General features: G+C 32.0%; 1 protein-coding gene across 3 annotated transcripts in view; it reads left to right on the plus strand.

The window, feature by feature from the left end:
* The window catches only part of LOC132723837 (5'-3' exoribonuclease 2-like), a 92,091-nt gene extending 76,055 nt beyond the window's left edge, over positions 1–16,036 (plus strand). For 2 of the 3 annotated variants that reach the window (XM_060708632.1, XM_060708633.1), the window contains 5 exons: positions 9,126–9,186; positions 10,530–10,571; positions 13,702–13,828; positions 14,744–14,911; positions 15,560–16,036. In XM_060708632.1, coding sequence (XP_060564615.1) covers positions 9,126–9,186; positions 10,530–10,571; positions 13,702–13,828; positions 14,744–14,911; positions 15,560–15,613 — 452 coding nt within the window. In that variant the 3' untranslated portion in view covers positions 15,614–16,036. The remainder of the gene's footprint in view (positions 1–9,125; positions 9,187–10,529; positions 10,572–13,701; positions 13,829–14,743; positions 14,912–15,559) is intronic. The other variant, XM_060708634.1, reaches the window with a different exon arrangement.
* The last annotated feature ends 11,348 nt before the right edge of the window (positions 16,037–27,384 follow it).

Here is a 27,384-nt window from a genome sequence, read left to right on the forward strand (position 1 = left end):
CCCGTGTAACACCAGTACTGGGGTCACGATCATAATTCTACATATGACATAAAGGAACTGACCACTGAGATCCAAATGCCTAAAAACATAAAATTTGAAAACCTTACAAATACTAAGTGAAGCACTTAAAATGGAAAACTGGGCAAACGATAACAAAGAAATATACTCAAAATTAAATTGAAAATCAATTTTTGTGCAATAGTTAGCCCGATTTGAGTGAAAAGTGTTGTAACGTATTTTTATTTTTGGGTCATTTTGCACAATAAAAGTGATTATTCTGGAAAAACAGGGTGACGGAATGACCTGAAAATTTGCACAGAAGTTATTGGTCCAGACTTTCAGCAATTGGTACACAAATCTTGAAAAAATATCTCTAGTTCTGTTATGTTAAAATAACCTCAGTGGAGTCCCTTTAAATAAACTACAAGCTTTTATCACAGTCAAGAGCTAAAAATATAAAAAATTTTAAATCCAGCTTCGACTTATTTACAATAATTTTCATTAAAAAAAATCTTATTACAATATAACTATTTTCTGTGGGCTTAATTTGGTGTAATGAAGTCTTATATGAAATCAAGTCATTGCTGAGGAAAATGAAAGTTCTATTATTTCTTTTATTGCTACATTATTTAGTAGCTAAAATGCGTCTAAGATAGAAAAGTTTGATTCCTTACAGGAATAACTTTACTTTTATAAACCAGTAAAAAAGTAATTTGTTACGAGGGACAAACTGTGTACAAACATGTTAGTAAGTTTGACAGATTAGGAACCTGTGTGTATACTCTATGGCTGACATTTTATACGGCAATAAGCCTGTGTATGTTAACATAGCTGCGCTGTTACTTATGTCAAGCTGCATTGTAGATCTTATGGTATTCTTAAAATGTCAACTTCGCTTTTCATTACAGTTGTGCGAAAATATGCAATTGCTGTACTTATGGTTATGGAAGTTAGATTCAGTTATTTAACTTGAAAAACATACCATTAAGGGTACTGCTTTTGTTGTTGTTGTTATTTAATTGGTTGTAATCTAGGACCAAGATGCAAGATTTGTTTTCACAGAAAATCACTGTGGAGTGCAGAAGTAAATCACTGTATAGGGCTCACACCAATTTTTAATTTCTGAAAAAAAAATATGTTAAAATTTTATGTCCAAGAAAATATCTTAAGTGGAATGATAAGTATGATTTCTTACTGTAAATTTTATACATGTCAATGTCTTTAACCCCTTTGAAGATTAACTGCTATGATTACAGGCAGCAGACATCCTTTTTTGTAAAGCAGATGTCATATTTTGTACAGCAGATGTCATATTTTGTACAGCAGACGTCATATTTCATATAGTAGATGTCAATTTTTCTACAGCAGACATCATATTTTGTGCAGCAGACATCATATTTTGCAGCAGACATCATAATTTGTACAGCAGACATCATAATTTGTACAGCAGACATCATATTTTGTACAGCAGACATCATATTTTGTACATCAGAGGTCATATTTTGTATTGCAGACATCATATTTTGTACAGCAGACATCATATTTTGTACAGCAGACATCATATTTTGTACAGCAGACGTCATATTTTGTACAGCAGACATCTTATTTCGTACAGCAGACATCATATTTTGTACAGCAGATGTCATATTTTGTACAGCAGACATCATATTTTGTACAGCAGATGTCATATTTTGTACAGCAGACATCATATTTTGTACAGCAGACGTCATATTTTGTACAGCAGATGTCATATTTTGTACAGCAGACATCATATTTTGTACAGCAGATGTCATATTTTGTACAGCAGACATCTTATTTTGTACAGCAGACATCATATTTTGTACAGCAGACATCATATTTTGTACAGCAGATGTCATATTTTGTACAGCAGATGTCATATTTTGTACAGCAGACATCATATTTTGTACAGCAGACATCTTAACAAACATTGTGTTTCTGTGAAATTGATTGTTCAGTTTTAACTCTGCTACATATTACAATGTGGTGGAATCAGCTGACAGATGTAATCCAAGCAAACTATGATGGATGTTGTATGGATGACAGACTCGGCAGATTTGAGGTGACGGCTCAGGTAGATTCAGCTTTCATCTGTCATTCTGTACTGACAAATTCTACGTGATCTGACAGCAAAGGTGATTAGCTACACCAATCATATTGTATATTGATCAACAAATTAATGATTTTATTGATTGTACTAAACTGAAAATGGTCATTTGATGAATGTGTCAGATGCATTTATTATAGTATTAAATACTGATTATTCTGCCATAATCTTTTACTAGGCAATTTTTTTCTAAATATTTTTTGTGTCACATTAACTTTGCTTGACATTGAAACCATTGTAAATTTCTTTGCATTACAGATATGGTTCAATTTTACATCTATAGAAATGCATGGAAAGATTAGTTGACCTTATAACCTTGACAGTAAATGGGTGACTTTCATCCTTCTGAAAAAAATATTTTTTAGACGTGAACTTCTGTTTTGGTTTGAATTTTTGCACAAAAAATGGATTTGAATTAAATCAAGTCATAAAATAAATTAGAAAATTGTATAACCCTGTTAATCAAGTGATTCTAATGCTGGTAAATATGGAAAGATTAAAGAGATGTTAGAAGTGTCGCATGATTGAAATCTTTTTTTCTTTTTTTTACGAAAAAACTCGTTACATTCATATTACCCAATTATAAATTGTATCTTATATGAAGTGTTTAAGACGTGTTTTAACGTCTTTAAAACCAATTTACAATTTTGAAGCTTGAATTGCGATCATTAGAGAAGCTATTGTAAAGGCAGATGGATAGCCACGTTCACAATTAATTAGCAAGGCAGTGAGCTCCCCTGAAGGAGCTCTTCAACTGATGGCGGTACAGATGAGAGACTCTCCAGTGTCTGAAGATAGAAAAGATGCTCCTCAGCTGCCCTCTTCAAGATGGAGGTGCATTTGGTTGCTTGGAACTATTAGTGGACTGCTATTGATAAGATTCTAGTTTGACAGAAGGTGTCATAGGCTTGATACATTCTCAAAAACCCTCGACCTTTTTCTTGTGTATTGAAATAGGGGCTGTAATAATGTTGCCACGTCTCTAGCTTCATTGTTTCCGTAGCAACTATTCTAATGTGTTTGATTTAGTTTTAACATGAAACAGATAGACTTTAAAGTCATCTCATGGTTTTTGTGGGTGGTTTTGGTAGTGGGGGGGATTTTTTATATGTTATTTTTATCTTTTTATCTTGGGGAAACAACAAGAAATCTAATGCTTCTAATCTTTTATCATACATTATTTATTGTTTTATCATTGAGCATTGATTTCCCATAATTTGAATTTGGAACAGTCCATTTGCAGATTCTGGGATTTTAGTTTCAATCTAGTAAAATTATATTAAGCTGTGACTGACTGCATGGAATTGGTGATTGGTCTACCTCTGCTGGTAAAACAGAAAGTGATTACAGCTTTTGCCAGCCTGTACTTCCATACAATCTGACTATGCTCTATACAATTTTATAGCTCATTTTTTTTATGTATTTCCATATTGAAATTCCCTAAACTTTGTATGAACTATCCGAACTCAAAGCAGGGAGAGTCCATCATACATATTCAGAAAATTAAGGGTGACATTAAGTTTTGTTGTCATTATCACTGCTAGGCCTCAAGAGACCAAGCAGCCAAAAAAAAAAAAAAAAAAAAAAAATTACAAGAAAAAAATTGTAAAAAAATCTTGTATTTTTTTTATCTTTTTACATCATTCCTTATTCTGATATTTATGTCATTGTAATTAGAAAGGATTTTTTAATGTACACCATGTTTATAGAACTTTAACTATAATTTTGTTATTTTTGACTTAACTACTTTCACTTAACTAATGTTACAATGTTTGATTTTTTTTTTTTAATTATTTTCTTTTTTTTCTTTTTTTCATTGAGACATTGAGACAAATTGTTCTGAGATTTATACTGGCTGTGTTTACCTGGCACTTGTTATTGTTACTTAATTAACTATCCACCTGGCCAAGTCCCATATTAACCTTTTCTTTGCTTTAAGTTAAACCACTCGAAAAACAATCTTAAGCAGCCTCAGCTACTCTTATACCATGTTTGTCAACTGATTGTGAACATTGTAGTCAGGTTTACTTACACACATGAAGAACATGTTTAAAGCCACTTTATGCAATTATTTGGCTACTCATCTTTAAAGAAAGGAGAAAATGATAGATTAGTTAGACTGTAGTACTGTCGAGTCCCATCTCAGACTTAAAATCGCCTCGATGGTCCTTCAATACCTTTACGATAACATGACAGTAATCAAGTTACAGTGAAAAGTACCTGATGTAAAACAAAAGTGGAGTCTAGTTACTACAAACATTACAGTGAGAGCGAGGTGAGAGTTGTACGTGGTTGTATGACGTGTTGAGAGCGTGGAGAGAGGATGAAGTGTTGACCTTACGTTACGAGAGAGCTGTAATAGGTGCTTGGACTATACCTGATAGCACTTTGCACTCTCAGTAATATCTCAGTTAACAAGCTTCGCTCGTCTTAAATCTCTACTTATAGCAGTCGTTTGGAAGGAAAATTGATGAAAGAGTCTTGGAATGCCTCTCGGCCATATTGAATACGACACGATGAATGTTGGTTTTGACTGGAGAGCTCTGCTTAATGAACCAACCTCAGCTAATATGTCACTCTTCTTCTTAATAAAGACCGACGGAAAGTTTAACGCGATGTTTTCTCTCAGCAATTTCTGACTGACAAAATCCTATGATTATCCTATTTGACGGAGCTTTTATTTGTCAAGTGCCTGGAAATGATGGTTGACGTTAAGTCATAAATTCAGATGATTGTCAGAGATTCCTTTCTCTCCTTTATTCCGTGTTCCGCCCTTGAGGTACGTGGACAAGTCAATACCTCTCTGCCACAGCTTATACGTTGTGAACAAAAATTTGTAAATGCTGTTAGGCAAGAAATAGGCACTCTTCTCCTGATCTTTGGTAATTGGAGGGAAGAAGATTCTTTGACACATTCCTTTGAAATACAACATCTCTTTAGATTTAAAAAACCATTGTCATTTATGCTTGACAGAGATTATAATGTTGTACTTTGACATGAGAAGATATTCTCTCTTTTTTATTATTTGATTTTAAGGCAATTTTTCATTGAATATTGCAAATGCTGCATACCAATCTTATATCATGTAACGAAGAAAAAAAGTTGTTTTGGCATAAGAAGCTTTATGTTTAGTTATAGAATAAAATGGAAACTTAAATGATCTATTTTGAAATCTGTCATACATAATGTAGAGAATGTTTATATAACTGAGGCTATATTGTTCTTCCAAATTAAAGCAGTATGCCTCCAGGAAGGACAACACATTTTCATGAAAAATTTGAAAATGTATTTAATAGTAAAATATTGTGAAGGAACAATTAGATTTATTAAAATTTACAATCCAAGTAAATTGCCAAAAAGATGTGAAAATACGCAAAAATAGCCCTTACCGGGTTAGTCGCGCAGTAAAAAATTTGTTGACAAATGCTGCAAATTCAGTCATTAATCACACATAACATGTAAATTATTTCTTGAATTTTGTATGTTTTTACTTTCCTTAAAATCTTAATACATTTTTCTCAAGTTTGATTTTCTTGAAAAAATTTAGCTCACCTGGAGGTATGCAACTTTAACAGAAATGAGATTGTGTCAGTATCATTACTGCATGATTAAATTCCATAGAAAAATGTTATCAAATACGAAAAGGAGGTTTGGGTAAATTATGCGCAAATTGTTCACTTTTTAAAAAAATGTTATAAATTTAGCAAAGATGGTTGAAGCAGAATAAGCATATATTTTTTGTCCATATCTTTTTTGTTGTTTAAAACAAGTAAAATTCTATATATATTCTGTATTTCCAATTTTTTTTTCACATTTGCGTTCTTTTTAAGCAGATTTGTCAGTTTCACTCTGATAAAGACATAATGAAAAACATGGGACTAATTTTCAATTTTTCGAGTTAACGTGATTTGTGTTGCGAGTATAGAAAAGTTGGAAATGTTTCTTTCTTGTATTCGACACACATTCACCCTCAATTATTGTCAATCATGGAACCGGCCAATCAGTGTGTGGGAACCAGTAATTGAATTTGTAGTGAGTACTTGTACGCGATGTATGCAATATTCTAAGGCCATCTTGAGACTTTCAATACTTGTCAATCTTCAAATATCAAACTCCTTGTTTCTTTTGTCGCCTGAATTACTCTGGTCAAATAACCAATTACCATGTGCCAAAATACTTTTCTGCTTTTGTCGTTCTTTCTTTCACAGGGTCCATTTTCAAGATATATGTTAAAGGAATTCCGCTGAGATTTTTTTTTTTTTTTGGCATGATGGAACTGGAAATACTTTTTTTTCTAGATTTCAGTACCATTTTACGTAGGTCTGAACTTATAAGTGGTATGCAAAATTTCAGATTATTCATATTTCAGAATAATTGTTTTAGGGCCCCAGCTAATCTATTGAAGAATTTCAGATTTTATGTTTTAGGGCTTTTAACGTAAGTGGAGTACCTTTAAATCTACTGTACTTTACTATATTTTCAAATTCTTATTTGCTTTGATAATGATGAGGGGAAATTTTTAAACTTTTATTTATTTTTTTTTTTTTTTTTTTTCATTTTGGTGCTTAACACATTTTAAGAAAATGTTTTAAGAAAAACAAAAAGTATCCCAATCCTTCCTGCTTTAATGCAGCACTGTAGGCCATGTCAAGTTAAGCCTCTTTAATTTTCTTATTCTTCGGAGAATTAAGACATGTTTAATTTGCCGTCCAAACAGATTTGTTCTTTTTTGTGTATTTGTCATTGAGAGAGTTGATGGGGAAAATTGGTGTTTTGTTTGCCTGGCAGTAGCGGCCTTATAATCATGGCCTGCGAATAATAACGTGGCGGGCCGTACATCTGCTTTAATGAATTGATGTCGCAGCAAATTACACTGTAATGATTGGTTAATGAGCGATTTCCCATGATGCCTTTACACCATCTTAAGCAGGCCACTGATTTAATCACGTGTTTCAATTTTCAATACTTTCTACTATCCTCATTTTTGACAAATACGACTTGTACTTCGTCTTCATTATGACATTTCTTGAGTTGCGAATTTGAGCTAGATGATTTTAGGTTTGTTAAAGGCCAAAAAGAGTATTAATGGTTATTTATTATTTGTTAAAATGTACTTTTTTTTCTGTTAATCAGATATTTTTTAAGAAAAATAACTTTTTCATAATGTTCTGTGAAAAATAAAACTAGTTCAATTTGAAGGTAATTATGTATGGTCATTCAAACAAAAACAAAAAAATAAACAGAGAGGATTATGCTTTTCATTGCTGGAAACAAAAATACATATACCACATGTATAAAACAACCCTTAACGTCACTTAATGACAAATGGCGTCAAAAGAAGTCAACATTGTATTTGACATTAAAAATAAGAAAGTGAATTATTATTAAAATGTTAAAGATAAATATAAATATGAATAAGTAACAATAAGCAAATTTCAGAAGATTTTTTTTCTATTTTAAGGCCAATAGAAACGGATAATTTTAAGAATCAAAATATGTCCATTTATAAAAAATAGTAAATGACGTTATGGATTGTTTGTGTTATATATTCATGTAATCATAAACATCAATGCAGTTTAACAAGACTAAGACTTCTGCCTCTTTTATTGTGTTATTTTTTATGTTTAAATACCTTGAATAACAATGGACAGATATGACATAAAAGTCCTTTACACAAATTCAGAAGAGTATGGGTTAAAGTGTTTTTGGTTTTGTTATAGGTTTTGTGCGGCTGTAATATTACACATACTAATTGCTACGAGTTGGGCTTGTACTTGAAGTACAACAGTATAATGGCATGATATCATCGGTCTTTGTTACGAGCTCAAGTCCCGATCAATGCTGTCGCTTTAATGACTTGCTTGACCAACGTTGTATGGAATTTGTATCGACAAACAAAACTACTACACTATGATAGATTACACAATGACCGTGTGTTAATCCCGTACTTGAAGTGTGTCATTCTAACGCCAGGCTCGCAGCTAATTGTGAGCTAATGGACTCCTAATCCACATCAAGTGATATGTAATTGATAAAGGTGTTCAGTTGAGCTCGAAGTTTCAAAATATCAAAGTCTCTATAATTTGCTGTACGTTGGACGTATGCTAGAGAAATTTAAATTTGTTTTATGTTATCATTGGCAAGCTGCTTGTGTTGATTTTGTTTTAAGTTTCAGAACAAAGAATAAATGTGCAATTTTAAAAGACATGTGCACTTGCTGTTAAAACATAGATTTATCATCTGTGTATAGTATCTTTTATGTCAACTTGTCAAATAAAGAGAATTTATTAAGATAAAAAATGTGTGATTGAACAATTTGTTGATAGTTTCATTAATGATTTTAAATAGTTTTTTAAACAATTCAAGCTCCTAAACTTCTGAAATATCTAATTATTGTAGATTAAAAAGGGGCTCCTCTAAATTTACGTGGGTAGTTATTGTATGGTTTAATTGTTAAGTATCTGACAAGTTGACTTAAATAAAGATCAAAATACATGTATGTATTTTAAGTTTAGGAAAATTAAAATATAATTTGATCTTTGAGTTTAATAAAGATCAAAATATGTATTGTAAATTTAGAATTACTAAAAATTAATTTGTTCTTTGATACATAAAGCCTGAAATTTTCATGGTGGAGTGAAAATTGGTTGCACTGCGTTCCCAAAATGAAAACAATGGGTCTAAATGTTACCGATTTAGTTTAACTTAAAACCCTTTTATTGAAACAAAATTGTTCCAACATATAGAGGGCAAAAAAGCTTATTATTATTTTAAAATACTATAGATAAGCTATAGCCTTTAAATACTTTATGCTTAATTATTTAGATAATTAATTAACTAATTAATTAATTAACTAATTACATTTAATCAGTTAATTAATTGATACATGAAGAAATGTTTATTACATTCACTTATTTGCTTTAGTTGTTTTTTTTCTACATTAAGAAAGTTACTGTTAAAGGAAGATGTTTTCATTACAATGTTTTTGTCTATATTTCAGGTGGTGTTGGAGGCTATAACAGGGGAGGTTACAGTGGCGGATATGGTGCCAGACAAGGGGGGTAAGTCTTAATTAATGTTACAAAAGGGGAAGTAAATATTCAAGTTTACAGTTTACGGGTGTCTGTGGCGGATTTTTTAATGGTTTTGATTTTTTAAACCACTTTCCCCTCACTGCTTTTGGTTCAGATTTTGGATTCTTGCATACTAGTATAATTTTTTTTTCTGTCATTTGAGGAAGCTATCCAGCTAGGATGCGGAACATCAGTGGTTCTAACCAGGTGCCCTTTTGTACCTGAAATAACACATTGAGGGGCACCTGTGGTCTTCTTTCACCAGTAAAGCTGGAAAGTTGCCATATGGAATCTACAAGGTTTGTGCCATGTGGCATCTACTAGGTTTGTGCCATGTAAAACCAAAAAAAAAATCATTAAAAAAGACATGGGACAATAAACATATGAACAAAGAAATGTACTGCATGTGTTCATGAAATCTAGCATATGTAGGAAGCAATATGTGTTGTTTTTTCTGTAAGCTGCACAGATTGTAGTGGTGTTTTTTTATTAGATGATCATCTGAGTACAGGCAATGTCTGTTCCACTATAACTAGGCTTCCCTGCATACACTTGCAGCCGTATATGTGAAATTATTTATGCTCTACAGATATCACAATTATTGATTCATATAGAGAAGTTGGTAATCACTAGTCAAACCACCAACATCCCATCCCCCTGCCTCCCCCACCCCCAAACACTGCCACATCTTTTTGCCAAACCCAATAAAAAAATCTCTTAGAACAAAACGGTTTTATACGAGTACAAAATAATTTAGTATTAGATAATTTACAACTTACTGGTTGAATACTCTGAACTTTCTACTTGCAGGTAGATAATGACAATAATAAAGTCTTTATTTAATATCTACCCCATTAAAGGATAAGATACATGAAAATGGATATAGAGGATATTCAAGTTTCTTCTTTAAATAGAAGATTTATTTTCATCGAGTAATATGAAAATAAATATTTCACGAGTGGCAGTAGCCACGAGTGAAATATGATAATTTTCATACCACAAGATGAAAAAAATCCTGTATTTATAGAAAAAAACTTGAATTTTCATGAATAGGAAGAATTCCCTTTTAATTTTGTTTATTAGCTGAATTTAGAAGAAAGTAGTCCGGCAAGACACCAGTGAAAATACAGAAAATATGTTTCACTGTAGTGAAAAATAAATTTTTACAGTGAAAATACGGAAAATAAAAAACGCATTTTATTTCATCAATATTTCTCAATATTTCATTTATAAGAATGTAATAAATAATTTTATTACATTTACCTAATTTTTCATTATCATATTTCTAATGCAGTAGATTAACATGTGATGTAAGAATTGTTATGTTTCAGAGGTTGGATACCACCAGCGTTACCTCAAGTATACCCAGCCATGTAAAATCTGTTACTTCTTGTTACTTTATTTCAAGTTTACAAAGTTTACTTAACACTGAATAGTAATATGCCTGTTTGAATCCATGCTAGTTATTATAAATGACATGCCTGTGCCACCAAAATGGTTCCCAGCATGCCTGTGCCAGCAACATGGTTCCCGGGAAGCATGCATATCAATACTGTGAGACCAAACTATATTATGAAATCCCTTAAAATGACAATGGATTATGCCATTTTCAAGGCAGGGCATGTGCTCACAAAATTTTAAAAGGGATAGATATTACTTTGTTTGAATGCATTTGTTTTTTTGTAAAACTATGGAAAGCCTTTTCTTATTTAATTATTTCTTACTTGAGTCTATCATGGATCATGTAGAACACACTCAATGTTTTTAACAGGTTATTCCCCTTTTATTACAGGGTTTGTACAGACTTAAATTTGGGTCCCTTTTTTAAGTGCTAGAACTGATAACAAAAAGTGCTTAAAAGTCCTTGAATTTGATTACTCTTTTGAAAAGTGCTCATATTTGCAGCAAATATGCTTTAAAATGATTGAATGACATAGTGTCAGAAAAAAATGACAAAAAGGACCATATTTAGTACCAAAGTCAATGAAATATTTACTTAAGGTAAGAGTAAGAAGATGAATTGCAGTTAATTCAAACTAGTTGGGGTACATTATATTGTAGTTGCGCCCCTTGTTGTTCTTTAAAACCATAAAATAGCTATCAAAAAATGCTACAGAGGCGTCCATGGCCGAGTGGTTAAGGTTGTTGACTTCAAACTACTTGCCCCTCACCTCTGTGGGTTCGAACCCCGACAGGTACTTGGATTCTTTCATGTTAGGAAGCTATCCAGCTAGCTTCCAGAAAGTTATTGGTTCTACTCGGGTGCTCGTTCGTTCCTGAAATAATGCACCGAAGGGCACCCAAGGTCTTCCTCCACCAGTAAAGCTGGAACGTCACCATATGACCTATAGTGTGTCGGTGTGATGTAAAACTCAAACAGAAAATGCTACACATGTATATAATGAGGGTATACACAACCATAATAATTATGGTTGCTAGTCGTATTACTGATACTTGTTACACTATGTACGGTATGTATGTAATGAAAGTAGATGAACAATGATCATAATGAAATTTGCTGGTCATACTAGAATATTTTAGTTATTCTATACATCATATTAAAATATTAAATAGTGAACAATGTATGTTATTTAGCAGTTAAGAATAATGTTTCCATTGTTTTAAGACTGTTTTAAAGTTACTTTAACATTGGTTACAAATGATATATGTGCAACAGAATTGTGCTTGAAAAAATGGGAAAAACGTGTTTAAAAAGTGCTTGAATTTGGGCATCGGATGTCTGTACGAACCCTGTATTATTATTAATGGTGCTTTTTCTGCTTTGATTTTACTACAAACAGGCATATTATAATATATGATGCTTTGATAGCTTTCACAAACTTTACATTTTGACTGTGTTGATTTCAATAAAGAAATGTTACTGCACACTGGTATAACTCTTTCTTGATCTTCAATAAAATTAATTAACATCCACATTTTGCACATAATAGATGCATGTACATTCAAACCTGTTTATAAGGACTCTACTGGTCTTTTTCAGCAGTTGGTCCTTCAAAACAGATAGTTTTTACTAATTATTAAAATGAAAAATGATAGATGAAATGGTCATTTAAGAGAGGTTGGTTTTGTGTGGTTGATATTCAGAGGTGGGCACAAATTTGACTACCTGTGTAATGCACTCACAGCCTTTTGTTTGTGCAAAAACAACATAGTTCCATTCATTGAAAAGTTCAGATGTTTTTTAAATAATTTTATTTCATTTTATTTTATTTATTTTTTTATTTTTTTTTTGGGGGGGGGGGGTTGTCATCATGTTATTTGTTTTGTTTCTTTCTGGAACTTAGGTATACAGTAAAGAAGAGATACATTATATTTGTTTTATGCTATTTCTTTTAAGTTAAAAAAAAAAGAAAACCAAAAAAAAAATGATTTGAGTAAATTTTAATATCATATATGAATACAAATAAGAACTATCATTTTACAGTTATAATTATCATCATTTTGATTTAATACTGAAGTATGAACTTAAATTTGTCACCTCTTCATAGTATTTCATGCATGTTGGTATCGGAAATCGTAAAAAAAAATTCAGGAGTGCAGGTTTTGAACGTAAAACTGTGAAACTAATAGAATAATAAGGACTTTGCAATATTAGCTGAAAGGAATAGAATTGTCGTATTGTATGTTCTCATAAATAGCCTCAAATTTTCACATTAAGACATCAGCTGGAAATTATGGGTGGGATAATGATCTCGCGAAATATTCATCGTTTTAAGATCGCTACCGTTTTGTATTCAGGCTAGCAGAATATAACATTTCACGTGAAAATAACATGATAATTGTTGTATTTGTTAGCGGTACAACAGAACAATGCAAGTAATTGTAAATAAGGTGCTATAGGGGCCGGTAATTGGATGATTGGTCGGTTTTAAAAGAGGGTCGCTCGATCACCTGGAGTGACCTCGGAGCAAGGCACCATGAAATATGACATTCAACATCCGGACCGGGAAATAAGCTTGGTTAAACATTTCTTCTGGGCATTTTCGGGATAAAATTGCATTACTTTTTTGGGTGAAGTTAATAAGAAATGAAAATATATGAAATTCAATACAAATTGCATTCGTTTTGAAGAAGAAGACCTAGAGTTACTGAACTTTTATGTTTCATCTAAAGAAAGATAAAAGTAGATTTAAATCTTATGGAGTTAGTCACAGTAGTAAAGCTTTGAATTTTAAAATATTACAAAAATGTCCTAAAAACAGGTAGGACAAAAACTGTTGACAGAAGGTGCGAGTTGCTATTACAAAATGTAGGATGAAAACTGATTAGTTGCTTTGGGTTTATTATGATATTACCTGGGTATAGTTGATATTTTCAAATTCATGATGGTACGTAATCTTTTATTCAAGAATGTCAAATTAAAATTTCTTTCTTTAGATAAACCCTTAATTTCACCCAAATAACAAAATTCCCAACAGTATTTAGTTAGATAATAGCTTTATATAAATAAAAATATATTCAAAAGAATTTGATATATTTTAGGAATCAGGGCAGCTATGGTTACCAGAACAACCAGTCTGGGGCAATGAATTCTTTCCAGAGAAATACGCAGGCCCAGTCCGGAGGTTATAGTAGACACAATCAAGGAGGCGGGGCTTCAGGATATGGGGTAAGTTATTTCTAGCCTTTAACTTATCTGAAAGCAAATCTGATTAGTCTTTACCACCAGTATTGAGCATGGCCAACCTGCTCTAAACTACACTTTCCCCAAATTAATAATGGACAGTTCCATTAAGAATTCGGCAAGTTAAGGACTAGAGACATACATGCCATTAAGTCCCTAACTTCGGACTGTTCATTTCCGGAACTGTCTGGAAGGTGTCCCAGGGATGATTTATGTCCTGGTAAAAATAAAGATCTAAAATAATCTACTTGGCAGACAGAAACTTCACATGTTTGCATTTCCATGCACCAACCTTTTCAGGCACCTTGTTTAAATTATTGACCCTCAGTTATCTTGCTGAACAGTCTCCTGGTATTCAAACCATATATGGGTATATAGTAAGTGAACAGATGAAAGTCAAAATAGGTTTACATTTTGCCACAATTCCTACCAGCTTTATAATTTACTTTGCATAAATGATAAATAACTTTATAAAAAAGGCCCAAGGAAATTTCTGTACAAATCCACCTTCAATTTTTAAAAAGAGTTTTTTGTTTAAACATTTTTAGCTCTCATGTCCAAAGAATTCGAAGAGCTGAATTACTTATCCCTGTGTCCCTGTCACACTGGTTAAGTTTTTGTGTGCCAGATGGTATCTCAAAAACCAATGAAGAGAATGGGTTGAAACTTCACACACTTGCTCTCTGTGATTATCTTATTCTAACATGATGGGCACAGGTCACATAACTCTTAGTTATCTTTTGTACAGAGTTATGCCCCTTTCCTTGCTGTCAATCATTGAGAATAGTCAAGAGGGCTGTCTTACTAAAAGCTGTTGTTATTTGTTAGGAAAATCTTGGAAATGCTTTTGTCATCTGGACAGATATTTTACATGTATTTGTTTTTGATGTATTGACACAGAATGGTAATAGAAATACATACGGTGGATCTTACAGTGGATCATATAGTACTGGCAACCAAGGTGGTGGTGGTGGTGGTGGTGGTTCCCAGTATGGGGGATCATACTCTACATCACAAGGTGGTAGTGGTGGTGGAAACAGGAACCAGCAAGGAGACAGAGATAATAGGGTATGTAATATTGAAATATTTGTTACCTTAGTGCAGTAAGGGGTAAGTCATTCAGATTTCAATAGGAGTTAACCAGTTATTGCACAAAGTTGATGTATTGATTGTTTCCACATATAAGGGTTGAATAGGGAACCAGTAGGCTTATATTTTATAAAAAAATTGTAAAAAAAGAGACCTTTGATATAACATATCTGCATGTAATGGATTGGATTTCATCTTCTTCGAGACTGTTTATACAATCACATGAGCTATTTAGATAAAATAATCAACAAATGACAATACATGTAATTGAGGATAGTATGACTGAAAATGTAGTCAGTGCAGTCTCACTCTGATCAGGCTACTGTAGCTCACTTATTTTGTATTTTGATATTGACCTATGTGTTATTTATATAATATACAAATGTGGCAGTGAAATTGTAAACCATTATGGTAACCTGTAGGTTGACCAGGCTTTATCCTGCTGACTAATTATTATTTTGATATCCCCTAAATTTAAAATGGACAGTTCCAAAGTGGACAAGTCCATTTTAGAAATATAGCGGGTTAAGGAACTGGTTAAAGGACTGGCATATTGTACACACTAAAAATCCCCTTTCTTTGTGTTAATATACTGTTCCCATGGAATATATCTTTTTCTATTTTCAGTATGGAAATAACAACAACAGAGGTTACCCCATGCCCCCTGGGTATAGAAGATGAGACTGTAAGGTGTTTGAGATGAAGGTATTCTCATAAGGGGCTGATGGTACAAGATCAAGTTATGGCCCCTCTCCATTCACAGACTTGCCTAAATAATGAAATAATGTTTTCATATATACAAAAAAATGCAGGACTTGTCTATATATATAGAAATTATCTGACTGTAAATAGTTGGAAGTGAAACTCATTTTAAATTGTAAATAGAATGGAATGAATTATATATTTAAGTATGAATAATATTTAAGTATGAATAATGCCTAGACGCATACTACTGTGCAATTTCAGCATAAAAAGTAACAAACATTGTTCTGTAGTCTCATTGAAGCTGTTGAAACTTACTTTCAAAGAGCAGTTCTAGAAAATGAATTGATCTGAAAGTCAAAAAAAAAAAGAGAGATGAAAAAATAAACTTGTCTTCTTGTTGATTATTTTTTATCTTAACCCTAAATTACCTGTTTAGCCTTGCCATCTGTTTGAGCCAGGTCTGCCCACCCATAGGTGAACAGGTAGTCCTTATCAGTAAATTCAAAGCTCATAGATATACCTATCTAAGAGTCATTAGCCAGAAATTTCCACGAGTCTTCACCAGCTCATAGTTATACTATAATATGTTCCTTCACAAATGGAAATCAACATTTTACTGGTATGAAATAACAAAAAACATGTCATGTTTCCAAAATATACATGATGTTCATATATTAGCCAGAAATTTGGCACATAGGTGCCCAAGGAATCTTCACTAGATAGATATTAAAAACATAGGTGTACTAGAAGTTTAATAGTTAAAAAATATTGCAAATAGGCTCGCAATGAGTCAATTTTGCACATATGTTTACTAGAAGTATTTGTCAGTCAAAATTTTCCAAGGAGTCTTCAGTACGTAGAAATTAAGCACATAGGTATGCTAGAAATCTTGTCAGCAATAAATTCAGCACATAGGTTGGCAGGGAGAATTCACAAGATAGGAATTAAGCACAGAAGTAAACTAGAAGTTTTATAAGGCAGAAATATGGCACATAGGTGCACAAGGAGTATTCATAACATAGGAATTAAGCACATAGGTATACTAGAAGTATCAGCTAGACATTTGGCACATAGGTACAAGGAATATTCACTACATAGAAGTTGAACACACTAGCCTGAAAATTTGACACATAGGTGCACACGGAGTCTTCATCAGATGGAAATTTAGCCTTTTGAAACACGATGAAACCTTACGAGTTATAGGTTCTATTACAGAAATTTTCATCACTAAGAAATTAGGTTTAAAAGTACATGTAGTATCAAGTTAGGTGCATAGGGTGTGTATACTTTACCTGAAAAGTCCACATGTGACATACATTGTGTTTTAAAATGGAGAGACATTTTGTTCGTTTTTCTTTTCCAAGCCTACTCGCGTTAATCTTGAAAGAGATGCCCGAATAGCTTTTTCATGTTTTAGTGTCGCAAATTTTGCTTTTGTATTCAAAATTTTCTTTTAGATATTCATGAATTACCCAGTAATATTTGGATGAATGACCTGAAAAAGTGGCTGTTGTAAATGTACTGCTATCTCACGCTATTTTAGACTTGAGCAGAAAAAAACGTCAAGATTTAATATACCCGATTTCTTTTGTTTTCATTTTATATCGTTAGAAATTCTGTATTTTTATGGTGAATGTACGGCAAGGATTTATTTTTGAAAAGGGAAATTGGAGAACACAGAGTTAAATAGTCGGTAGATTTTAATTATTTCTTTACTCAATGGATCTTGTAATAACTAATTATTTCTGTATAGAATTTGAAATTGAAAATACAAGTATTTAAACAGCCTTGATCGCTCTGTCCTCCGTGTGCTCAACTTGGGTGTCCTCTGTCATCACTGCTATACTGTCTAACATTAAAACTGCTAAAAAAATACTTTCGCAAAAACAGACCTTACAGTTCTTTAGCCTGCTGTCGCAATCGGAACGTCCACGGCTATTATCTATAATGATCTCGGAAACAATATGGATTGAAAGTAGTTCTACCACGTGGTTTCAGATGTCCTTATCCGAAGACTTGCGGTAAGGACCGAAAGTTGCGATTGCCTGCTGGCGGCAACAGATTCAATCGGACCATCCTCACCTATTATCTATAATTTATCCGAAGTCTGACAGAAAGGACCGAAGAGTTGCGATTGCGACAGATTGACCAGCGTAGACCAAGATCAAACCGGCACAAATGCCTGGTAATAGTCGTCACTGAAAACTATTCAGTTGATATACACTTTGATATTTTCCCGTAAGTTGTCCAGATTAAAAAATGGACACGTCCAAGATATTTAGCGTGTTACGGATTAAAATAGGTATACTTTTAGTGTTCATGAAACTATAAAAGAACTCGGCATCCATTTATTAGAGCATCGTTAATTCTTTTTTGTTTGATTTTGATGTCACAATACTATAAATAAAAAAAGAGCTACAACACAATGACATCACTAACGCACTCTGTAAGGGCTCTGAACTTGGTGGCCAAGGACTTATCACTTGATTCTTGCATAGGGTAAGGGTAATTGCGTCTTTTTTTTTCTTTCTTTTTTTTTAGAAAAGATATATACATGTAGTTTGCTTGGACAAATATACGGGTGACAATGTTGTATGTACATATGGAAAGGTATTTAATTATTAATTTACCATTGTATCCATGTAATGCACATGCAAGAATAAGTCATTTACATGAATGGTGTAAGAATAAGTCATTTACATGAATTGTGTAAGAATAAGTCATTTACATGAATTGTGTAAGAATAAGTCATTTACACGAATGGATTTTAATTTACAATACATTTACATGAATGGAATTTTTACTTAAATGCCCTTCCATATGTACAGTCGGTACCTTGTAACAGTTACTTTGTCTCCCAACTTAATGTAGGAAAGTGTAGTTTGAATTTTAATGAAAATTCAAGTTAAAAAAATGAAGTGGTGCTTTTGATAGAAGTTATATTTCAAGAGTTGTTACGCGTACTTCACTTGCGACAATACTCTATTACATAGAACACCAACATTATGCTGGGACAATGTCAAATAAATATATAAAAGCGACTTTAAAAAAAAAGAAAAGAATGAAATATTCTTAAAAGATGGTTACCTTTAATTTTGAAATTTTCCGATCTTTATCATGCTTTGATATCTGGAGATGGAAGTGATGTGCGTGAAAAAAAAGATATTAGACTGTGCCTTTGAAATTTGATGATTTAAAATTGCAATATATTGAGGGGTGATTGATTTGGTGTTAATGAAAGATCAACTGATCTATGTATTTGTTAACACCTTGATTCGGTTTTAGTGACCTGCTTGTTTTAACCCGCTGCCGTCAACCGATTCTGCCCATGCCGGATATTGCAGACCAAGAACCGCCGGTACTGATCGTGATCTGAACGGTTTACCTAAAAATGATGAATGGCTTTGTCCCGATTTTAATATGGACTTGTCAATTTAAGATATTTAGCGTTGTTCTGCTGTGGGTATTGGGAGTAAATAAGATGTTGTTTTATTGCGCAAGACAGAAAGTATTTTATTGCGAGGGAAGTTTAAACTTTGATTATCTCGGATACAGAAGTCAATGAAATTAATAACTGCCGGAATTTTTTATCTTCATTATAAATGAATAACAATTATATATGTTTATATAAGTGCTAGTTCTTAGCGATTGAAGCGGGATTTGCCAGAAAGTGTCGCACCAAACACCACACTTCTGCTGGCTTACGCAATAGTTAGTAATCGCTTTAGCTGCTGTGCAACTAGTTTTCTTCAATTTCAAAGCAAAGTACGTTGCTTAAATTCGGAATGAAAGGGGCTTTTTTTCTCTTTCCAAAATTTATTAACATAATTTACATTGAGTTTTATACCATATCAAAAGTTCAACGTTTATAATAGAATAGTTTAGCTATAATGTTCTAATAATCAATGGATATGATTATTGAATAAGCTGTGGTTTTCTAATAATCTATGGATATGATTTTATTGTTCAAGAAGCCTGATAAGAAAACCTATGGTTGTCATAGATTGAATATCTGCCTCTTGACATAATTGTCTTAGCTGAAACACAATTAGTAATAAATTTGCTTAAAATACTAAAAGAACGGCCATATTCAACATTTCAAAACTTTAGGATATTCGCTCCCAATTTTTGTTTTATCGACATTTTCCGTTTTTTAATGAATAAAAACATGAAGTAGCTAAAGTGCTTGTCAAAAAATAAGAAAATCGTATAATACTTTTATGTAAAATACACAATTTTGTTCTACTGTTATTTCTCGGTTTAATTCCATGAACGCTGGAATGAAATAATTGTCAAAAATAAGTAGAAGGTATAGATTGGGTAGTTTTAGTCTTTATCGAGAGTGAGGTCAAGTTAAGAGGGTTCCCGTGTTGGTTGAAGTGGTCATTAGTACATGACATGTTCATTGATGGACAAATTTTTGCATGCATCGTTACTGTATATAGACCTCCTACCCAACTTCAACAGTCCTAGCAAATTTTCTCACGCAGTATGCATTCGAGGAGCCCCTCTTTTATAATGATGTTTTAATTTGAGACAAGTGCTTACACGGAAAAATATGCCACAATTAGTTGAAGGTATTTCAGATGTTATATAGTAAAAATTATGTTTTAAGATATGCAATAAAAGGATCACAACGTTAGTCCAATATTTTATCTAGTATTGAAATTTATTACAAAATTTATCATTGATTGTTGTTTGTATATCAATAGATGAAATTAAATCTTGTTTTTGTTTTTCCGCATCAATATTTTGACTAAAAAAACAACATCATCAAATAATAACAACTATTCATTTGTGTCAATTATGATTTGTTCCTATAACAAACCTAATTTGATTGTTTTAAGAAACGCCCCTTTTAGATAGTATCTTGGAAGGTATTAAACAGTTTATATGTGTTCCATAAAGGATTTGTTCCATTAAATGCCATGTTTAAACAAATTATTGCAACCTGGAAAAGAAACGAGTAAAAACATAATATGTTATATATAGCTGTTAACTTAAGAAATAAATTGTACAACAAATGGGACACGTGTACTTCCAAAAGAAAAATCAAACAGATCGTTTTTAGAAATAAGCCCTCTTTTTAAACAATTTTACAGAGATATTTTCGTCTTTTCAGGTCTTTATATACAAAAAATCGGGTGTCAATCGCTTACTCATTATCTATTTGAATATATAAATTCTGTAAATAAGCTCAAACCCCGACTTTTATTTAATTTAGTATTTCTTGCACTTTCATCTTATACCCAATTACCACATCTGATACCTTTAATTTCCCTATCCTATATTGACACAGAGTCGGTGTAAATTATAAGTTGACTATTTATATATAATATTGGGTGATCTGGTTACAATAAGTAACAAGGTGTATGCTGTACCCCAACGTTTGAGACCATTGTTATCTTTTATCAATTTTATAACATCTATAATGGTTTAATTTTATACATTCAAACCCTCAGTAAAATAGAGTTTCCAAACTAATGTTTAAATTTTTAATTGGATAGTTTTTAAAATCGTTATACACGTTTTGCAGAGAGTTAATTCCCACTCTCCGTCTCTCTTAATTTTTCTGCCTGACTTTTCTATATACACAATGTACTGCACGTTTGTAGCGTCGCTTTCCATTGGATAATCGGCCGTTATATTTTTTTTTCGCAAATCAGGAAAAACAAAGCTGACATTCAATCTCTGGCACAGAATTTCACGACAAACCTAACAACAAGTAGTTCTCAAAACAGCTTAAAACTAGCGATGTAAAAGAAAGAAATATTTTTATTTTGTTACAATTAAAAGTATCCAACAAATTACAACGCATTCAAAGTTTAAAAGTAGCGTTGGCTTATAGAATTGTCAATAAAATGCACAATCACAAATTACGCGGATGAAAATCATTTTAATCAATGAAAATGCTATTTTAACGATGTCGATGAGTGTATTACACAAATAAATCTGACTGTCGAGTAGTGGAATATATTCATGTCGGACTGATTTGGCGAGAAGATTTTTGCTAAAGGCATGGCACGGACCGGGCTCTATACTGTTGGATGTTTTTATTTATATTTTCAACTTAATACCCCTATATCAATAATGGGCTGATCCAAACATGATCCAAAATATTGTTTGAACCAAACATTGTGGCTGGGCAAGTCCATTTGAGAAAATCAGCAAAATAATTGTTTAATATATTCTCGCCCATCCAGATTTGTTTTAACAGTATACCTGGGACATAAGATATGTCCCAGAGTATACGAACTCTAATCTTAATTTTCCAGTGTAGAAAGGACAAGGTATATACACGAAGTCTTGCGCATTGATTTTAGAAGTTTCGTGTTTTTTGTGTTTTTTTTTTACATTTTGTGTCGAAAGGTGTGACTTTTCAAATGCCAAGATTTTATTTACAGCTTTCGTGATTATTTTTTCGTAAAGGTATTTTACTTTTTTTCTCTTAGATTTTTTCCAGGGCATTTTTTACATTATCATTATGTACACAAGTGTTTTAAAGTATCGGGAAGTCGTACATGGGAACATGTTCCCATACATTTATTACACGGCTATATATCACTTAGATTACTCCGGAGAATAGGTCTTATATAAAGGCATAAATCTGTGGGTATACTATGTGACACGGCACTTGTACTGTGTCAATTTCTCCGTGCCGTCGTTTTTGTGTAGCTGTAATTTCGAGTGTGTTTTAGTACCCTTCATTTGACGTCATGGCAGATTTGATACACTCTTGCAGTCTCCTTTACATGATTAATTTATCTGCATTAAATTTTCAAGAATTGAAAAAAAAAGAATAGGATTATTTTAACTTTAAACCGTCTAATATATATTTTTTTTTGACTATCTAATCGTGTTTATTTTTTACTCAGCCTCTTAAATCATGTCTGATTTCTGGGGTAATTAAACGCACCATTTTTACAGCCATATATTCGATTATTTGAGCGGTCATGCCATTGCATTGTGACAGCTTAAAAAAGCTCCTGTATTTTGTCCGATTCCGTCATGTCTGATTTTATGGCTACTTCAGATCATATTTTATTATTTTATTTTTCATGTCAGTTTTTATGGCCATTTCATCAGATAAGATAATCCTATTTGATTTTAAAGACTAACCAGAATTATCTTAATAATAGATAATTATCGATTTCTGTGGCGTTTTCAAAATAAGTTTTACCCTGTCTTTATATGGCAATTATATAGTTGCTGAGGAAGATTTCAGTTATTATTTCATCATGTGATATTTTTATGGTTGGCGTACCTTTTCCTGACACCAATAGTCGCCCCACAGTGTCAGATTTTAAAGTTTATTTTACTATGTCTGATTTAAACAGTTATTTTTCAAACTCCTATTTCAACGATTATTTCGTTATTTTAATTTCAACGATTATTGTTCAACGTCCAATTTTAACGGTTATTGCACCACGTCTCATTTTCAACGGCCATATCATGTCAGATTTCAACGATTATGTCTTATTTCAATGGTTATTTCTCGGAATAAGATTTCAATAATTTCATTTCTTTCTGACTTTAAAGGTTCTTTCACTGTGTCACATAACATAGTTTTAATGATTTCAACGGCTGATTCAACGTTTATTTCCCTATTACATATATATAAGACGTTATGCCATGTTCGATTTATTTGGCCACATGTACCCGACTATATTTTCGTTGTTTGCTTAGTAATACAATCATGTCAAATTGGATTTCTAGGAATATTTCATCATTACTTTAATTGCGGCTTTTAAAGTTTTCTAAGACGGTGTCTTCTTTATTAACATTTTTATGACATTTTCACGTGATATCTATTTTACATTTTTCAGTAGATCTACATGTATGTGAATATCAATGGGAAAAATCTGTTTAGAATTATTGTAGTATTTGTTGCGAGAAGTATCTGACAATACGTTAAAGAGCAGACGACAATTCCTGGTACTTGAAATGTTATTGTTTCAAACTTGTTCTATTGACATCCGACTTCTAGAAGCTTCCTTCCACTTCAACTACAAGATTATAGCGTTACTATGGTAATATTGTCCCGGAAAACAACGCTGATATTGTGTCTTTGGGCACGTGCGCCATGACTAAATGGTAAATTTTGTAACATAATTCAAAGCATACATACTTAGAAAGCTACATTTAAAGATCGTTTTAATTCAGTAAACACATATACTGTGCTCCTCTTAGTTCACGGTACTTTACGTTTGACACAAGAAGGAAAACAAATAATGAACTTATGGTTTAAAAAATATTTATAAGCTGTAAAATTTAGATGTTTTGTGTTGTATGAAAAAAGGAACAACAACATATTCAATCAAAATCAGATGTAATGGGCCAGACGTAGACCATAAGTTTACCATTTTGAAAACACTATGTCATCGTTTAAACCGCGGTAAATGGTGTCACACTCTAGTTTTATTTTTCATGTTTCAGTTTAAATTACTAAATGTTATATTGCTCAATTTTAAATATTAAAACTATCTTTACATTGCAACTCAAAATTATTTTTATCGACAAACCGGAACATTTAGAAAATTATCATTGTTTCATACGTATGCATACATTTTAACGGACTAGTGTGACTTTTTTGCAGAAAATTGTAAAATGTTGTTCTGATTCACAAAAAGATCTACACATTTTAAAACTGTCTGCGCAGAAAGTTTATTGTTTATGTGTATGACTAAAATAATTATGTATAAATAAATTTTCATTAGTTTTAACTGCGTCGGAATTTAACAAAATTAAATGAAGTAATAAAAAAAAGTATAAAAAAATGAATTCTCAACTTTATCCTGTACTTTGAATATTTATTTTTTTCTATTATTATTTTTTTTGTCAAAATCGACAACAATCACTGGCATTATGGAGAAGTTTAGAGTATTTAAACCTTAATGCCAATCTCTTATTCAAGTCCGCTCTCCACGCTCTCTACGAAAAAATTTATTCTAGATATAAAAGAAGCTTGAAATTTAAATCTAGCACTCGATCTTTGAATTTCAATAATCTTGTCTAGTCAACAGTCCTTACGTGCAGTGATATGCCTCCTTACTGCCCAATCTATATACAGTATAATTGCTTATTATAGACCAGTTGATCCGTGCGTCAAGATATCTTCAAAGTCGTCTTCACAATGTATATCTCCTTTTCCTACATTCAAAGCAAGTTTAACTAAATCTTCAGTTAAAAACGTCTTGAAATTTTGAGGGTTTTTAAAACACGCTCATTGACTAGAAATAAAACAAGTTTAGATGATTTTTCATAATCTTAATTACTCCGTAGATGGCCATTCATTTCTGACTTGATTTTAAGTTCTTATAAGGAGCGAATTAACAATAAATATGGTGTTAAAATTCTACTTAAGATTAATTAAGCATGGTAAGTTTGTTTGAGGATTTAGTGTCAGTACTTTACACAATAAAACCTAACAATTCTTTCTCGACATATTGTATTGCAGGTTTCATTAATGGAGGGATTTACTATTTGGAACTGTTGTCGTTTTCAAAACCTCTTAATTTCATGTTAAGCCACAGGTGTTAGAGCTTAACAAATACGGACACCTGTATTACGGATTATAATATTTTCACAAACTAGTATTTTTTCTGTTCATTAACGAGTGAGAAAATGGACTACATTGTCCGAATGACCGGTATATTAGCGGCTATTTGTATTATCCATTGAAAACTTGCGAAACCCGACCGATTTCAAGTGTCTATAGAGAAATACGTTGTACAAAACGAGCAACTTGTCCAAATTATCTAAATGGAAGAGCGAAATAACAGTTTAAACAAGGACCTTGTGTTTTCAAGAAACCAAAAAAAAAAGGATAACATTTATTATCAGAAAATAACATTTCTTTGTCAAATTATGACAAAACATAATTTGATATAGACCTTTAACCTTTATTTCGACTATATTAGATCGTCCGAAAAATATTTATTTATAAAGACTTGGCTATAATCATTAAATGACCACTAATAGGCGTGCATTGGCCCTATTGTCTCTTAACATAAGCCATATAAAGTCTATCTAAAGAGTAGAAAAACTAAAATTATTTCGTTCAATTTTAAGTTCTTGACTTCTTACTGTGTAAACACTGTTATATATTTTACTATTTCAATGGCACCCATCGCCCCTCGTTCTTGATATATTTATTGTCTATAAGAGAGCCCTAACTTTCACGATGCCCATATTTTAGTCATTTTATCAACGAAAAGTTATTGCCTTTTTATTTGGACTTGGTGAAATTTGGCAATTCTTCTGCTCAAGTAGATAGTAATTTATGAGGTCCATAATAGCTCTGTCGTATAAACTAGTGTTTACAACCTCCTGAATTTATAATGTCCTGATAAAAATGTTAAATACATAAAATACATGAAAACTTAATCCGCATTTTTTGTTTGTTTCAAAAATGTGTAAATTTTTAAACAGCGCAAGTCCAGTCAGTTCTTTGAATTTCTGTATAACAAAAAAACATTTTTAATTTCTTTTACTTTGCAATATTGCAAAATAAACATGAATTGGCACTAATATGGGGTTAAAATCTTAATAATTCATAAAAAAGAGTAAATTATCTTATATTAAAAAAGGTAAATAAATTAATAGAAATTTAAAGAAAATATGGTGTTCTGTTGTTCCGCATACTTCGGAGGAATCGAGTGTTGTTTTTTTTGTTGTTTAACCACATTTTAAAACGTATGAGAAGTTATTCTTTTTTTCTCTTACTCATTTTTCGCATATTATGAATGATTTTTCTTTCTGTTTTCTGGGATGTTTAGAACGAAAAAGTTTTCTACGAATATTTTTTGTACCCCACATTTTATGAACGAATAAGTTTTCTGTTTTCTAGTATAATTATTATAAACGATTCTTTGACATTTTTTTGTTTATTTCAAACACGTTTGTCATCTTTATCGTACAATTAATCATTTTGTAACTAGATTTTTAAATCAATTTTATACGATATACACGAAAACCATCTTTGCATTACAAAACAACGGAAAGGAAGGGGGAGAGAAAAGAACGTGACCACTACATGGGAAATCGGTAGGAAATGGCAAGCAAATACACAAAATAATCTTTAACATGATAAATTAATTTCAGCGTTAAATATAATTGACACTATAGTCATAACTGGATAAAATAACGCCGCGTGTATCATATCAAAACTATTAAAGGATTTAGAATTAATGCTAATGTGAGACAACTTTAAGATATACGGACACTTATAGTAATCTCTCGTCTAAACAAGGCCCAGTCACTTACATTTATCAATCTTTCCGTCGCTGCCATACAGTGTTTCTCTGCAATTTTAATGGTTATTTTTCGTGGTTCGTGTCTGCGCTTTATGCGTAGCTCTGAATATGTATATTTTATGCTTACTAATTTCCGGTGCTTTCAAATAATAGAAGCATTGTTTTTTATGAGAACACTAGCAAGGCGTACGATACATGAAGCATATAAAGATTATAGATTTCATTTTAAATTGAAGCGACTTTAACCTGTTTTTATTTGCAAAATTCTGAGATACAAACATAAATGTAACATAGATATCAAAAATATCAATGCATTAAGTTTTCATATCATACTTCATGAAGCCGTAAATCATTAATAAACATAAAATTTGTTCTAATATTAATATCACTGTTTACTTGTACTAAAAATTTATGTTTTGAAAAAACACATAATTGATAAATAAGAGAACTTCCGGGACAGTCTGTAATGACACGGCGACAGAAGAAATAGTC

This window comes from Ruditapes philippinarum, unplaced genomic scaffold (genome assembly GCF_026571515.1).
Source record: "Ruditapes philippinarum isolate M1 unplaced genomic scaffold, ASM2657151v2 ctg489_1_1_1_1, whole genome shotgun sequence".
In the NCBI taxonomy this organism is placed as follows: Eukaryota; Metazoa; Mollusca; class Bivalvia; order Venerida; family Veneridae; genus Ruditapes; species Ruditapes philippinarum.